The sequence below is a fragment of the Empidonax traillii genome, unplaced genomic scaffold (assembly GCF_003031625.1).
Source record: "Empidonax traillii isolate 1590-97213 ecotype Southwest subspecies unplaced genomic scaffold, ASM303162v1 scaffold4680:size9339, whole genome shotgun sequence".
Classification (NCBI taxonomy): domain Eukaryota; kingdom Metazoa; phylum Chordata; class Aves; order Passeriformes; family Tyrannidae; genus Empidonax; species Empidonax traillii.
The window spans coordinates 1-1,103 of NW_020959873.1; the positions used below are offsets into that span (position 1 = coordinate 1).

Sequence of the window (1,103 nt, forward strand, 5' to 3'; positions counted from 1 at the left end):
GGGAATGTTGGGAATGATCCCGCTCCGGATGCGATTCCAGAGGGTCTGGAAGGGGGAGGGATGGGGGGGATTTGGGGGAACTTACAGGGTCGGGGCCGGGAGTGGACGGCGCTGATGACGGCGGGGATGGGATGGTCCCTGGGGGGGGGAGATGGGTCAGAGAACAGCTGGAAAACAGCTGGAAAACAGCTGGAAAACAGCTGGAGAACCTCCAGGAACCTCTGGAGGGGCTGGGGGACAACTGGGGAACCTCTGGGAACCTCCAGAGGGGCCCTGGGAACAGCTGGAAAACAGCTGGAGAACCTCCAGGAACCTCCAGGAATCTCCAGAGGGGCTCCAGGAATCTCCAGAGGGGCCCTGGGAACAGCTGGAGAACAGCTGGAGAACCTCCAGGAACCTTTGGGAACCTCCAGAGGGACTCAGGGAACAGCTGGAAAACTTCCAGGGATCCAGATCCGGAGGGGATCTGGGAAGAGCTGGACAACACCCAGAGGACACCCGGAGAACTTCCAGGGGGCACCCAAAGAAGTTCTGGAGAACATCTGGAGACCAAAAACACCTGGAGAACTTCTGTAGAAAAAAAACCCTCGGGGAGTCCTGGGGAACATCTGGAGAAATTCTGGGAAAACCCCTGGGGAACATCTGGAGAAATTCTGGAAAAATCCCCTGGGGAACATCTGGAGGATCCCTGGAAGCCTCAGCCCGGGCAAAGCTCGGGAATGGGACCGGGATTTGTCCTTCCCTTGGCCCAAACCCCAACCCAGAACTCGGGGGGGGGGGGGGGGATTCGGTCCTGGCGTTGACCTGGCTGGTCCTTCCCCCCTCCCCATCCCAGTCCTCCCAGTTCTCCCAGTTCACCTGCTCTCCTCGCCCTCCACCAGCTTCCTGTAGGCCAGGATCTCCAGGTCCAGGGCCAGCTTGAGGTCCATCAGCTCCTGGTGCTCCTTGACCAGCTGGGCCAGGCGCTCCTTGGAGCCCTGCAGGGCCTCCTGCAGCCCCCCCAGCTTGGCCCGGGCGTCCCTCAGGGCTGAGTCCCCCTGCTCGGCCGCCTGCTGGATGTGCTGCTCCAGGAACAGGCACTGGAGAGGTGGGAATGGGGGATT

General features: G+C 61.4%; 1 protein-coding gene across 1 annotated transcript in view; it reads right to left on the reverse strand.

Annotated features, from left to right (window-relative positions):
- Positions 1-85: 85 nt before the first annotated feature.
- The window catches only part of LOC114072966 (keratin, type II cytoskeletal 80-like), a gene marked incomplete at its 3' end in the record, with an annotated part of 7,659 nt that continues 6,641 nt past the window's right edge, over positions 86-1,103 (reverse strand). Inside the window, exons 3-4 of the mRNA XM_027910775.1 lie at positions 859-1,079; positions 86-138 (exon numbers count right to left, since the gene is read on the reverse strand). Coding sequence (XP_027766576.1) covers positions 86-138; positions 859-1,079 — 274 coding nt within the window. The remainder of the gene's footprint in view (positions 139-858; positions 1,080-1,103) is intronic.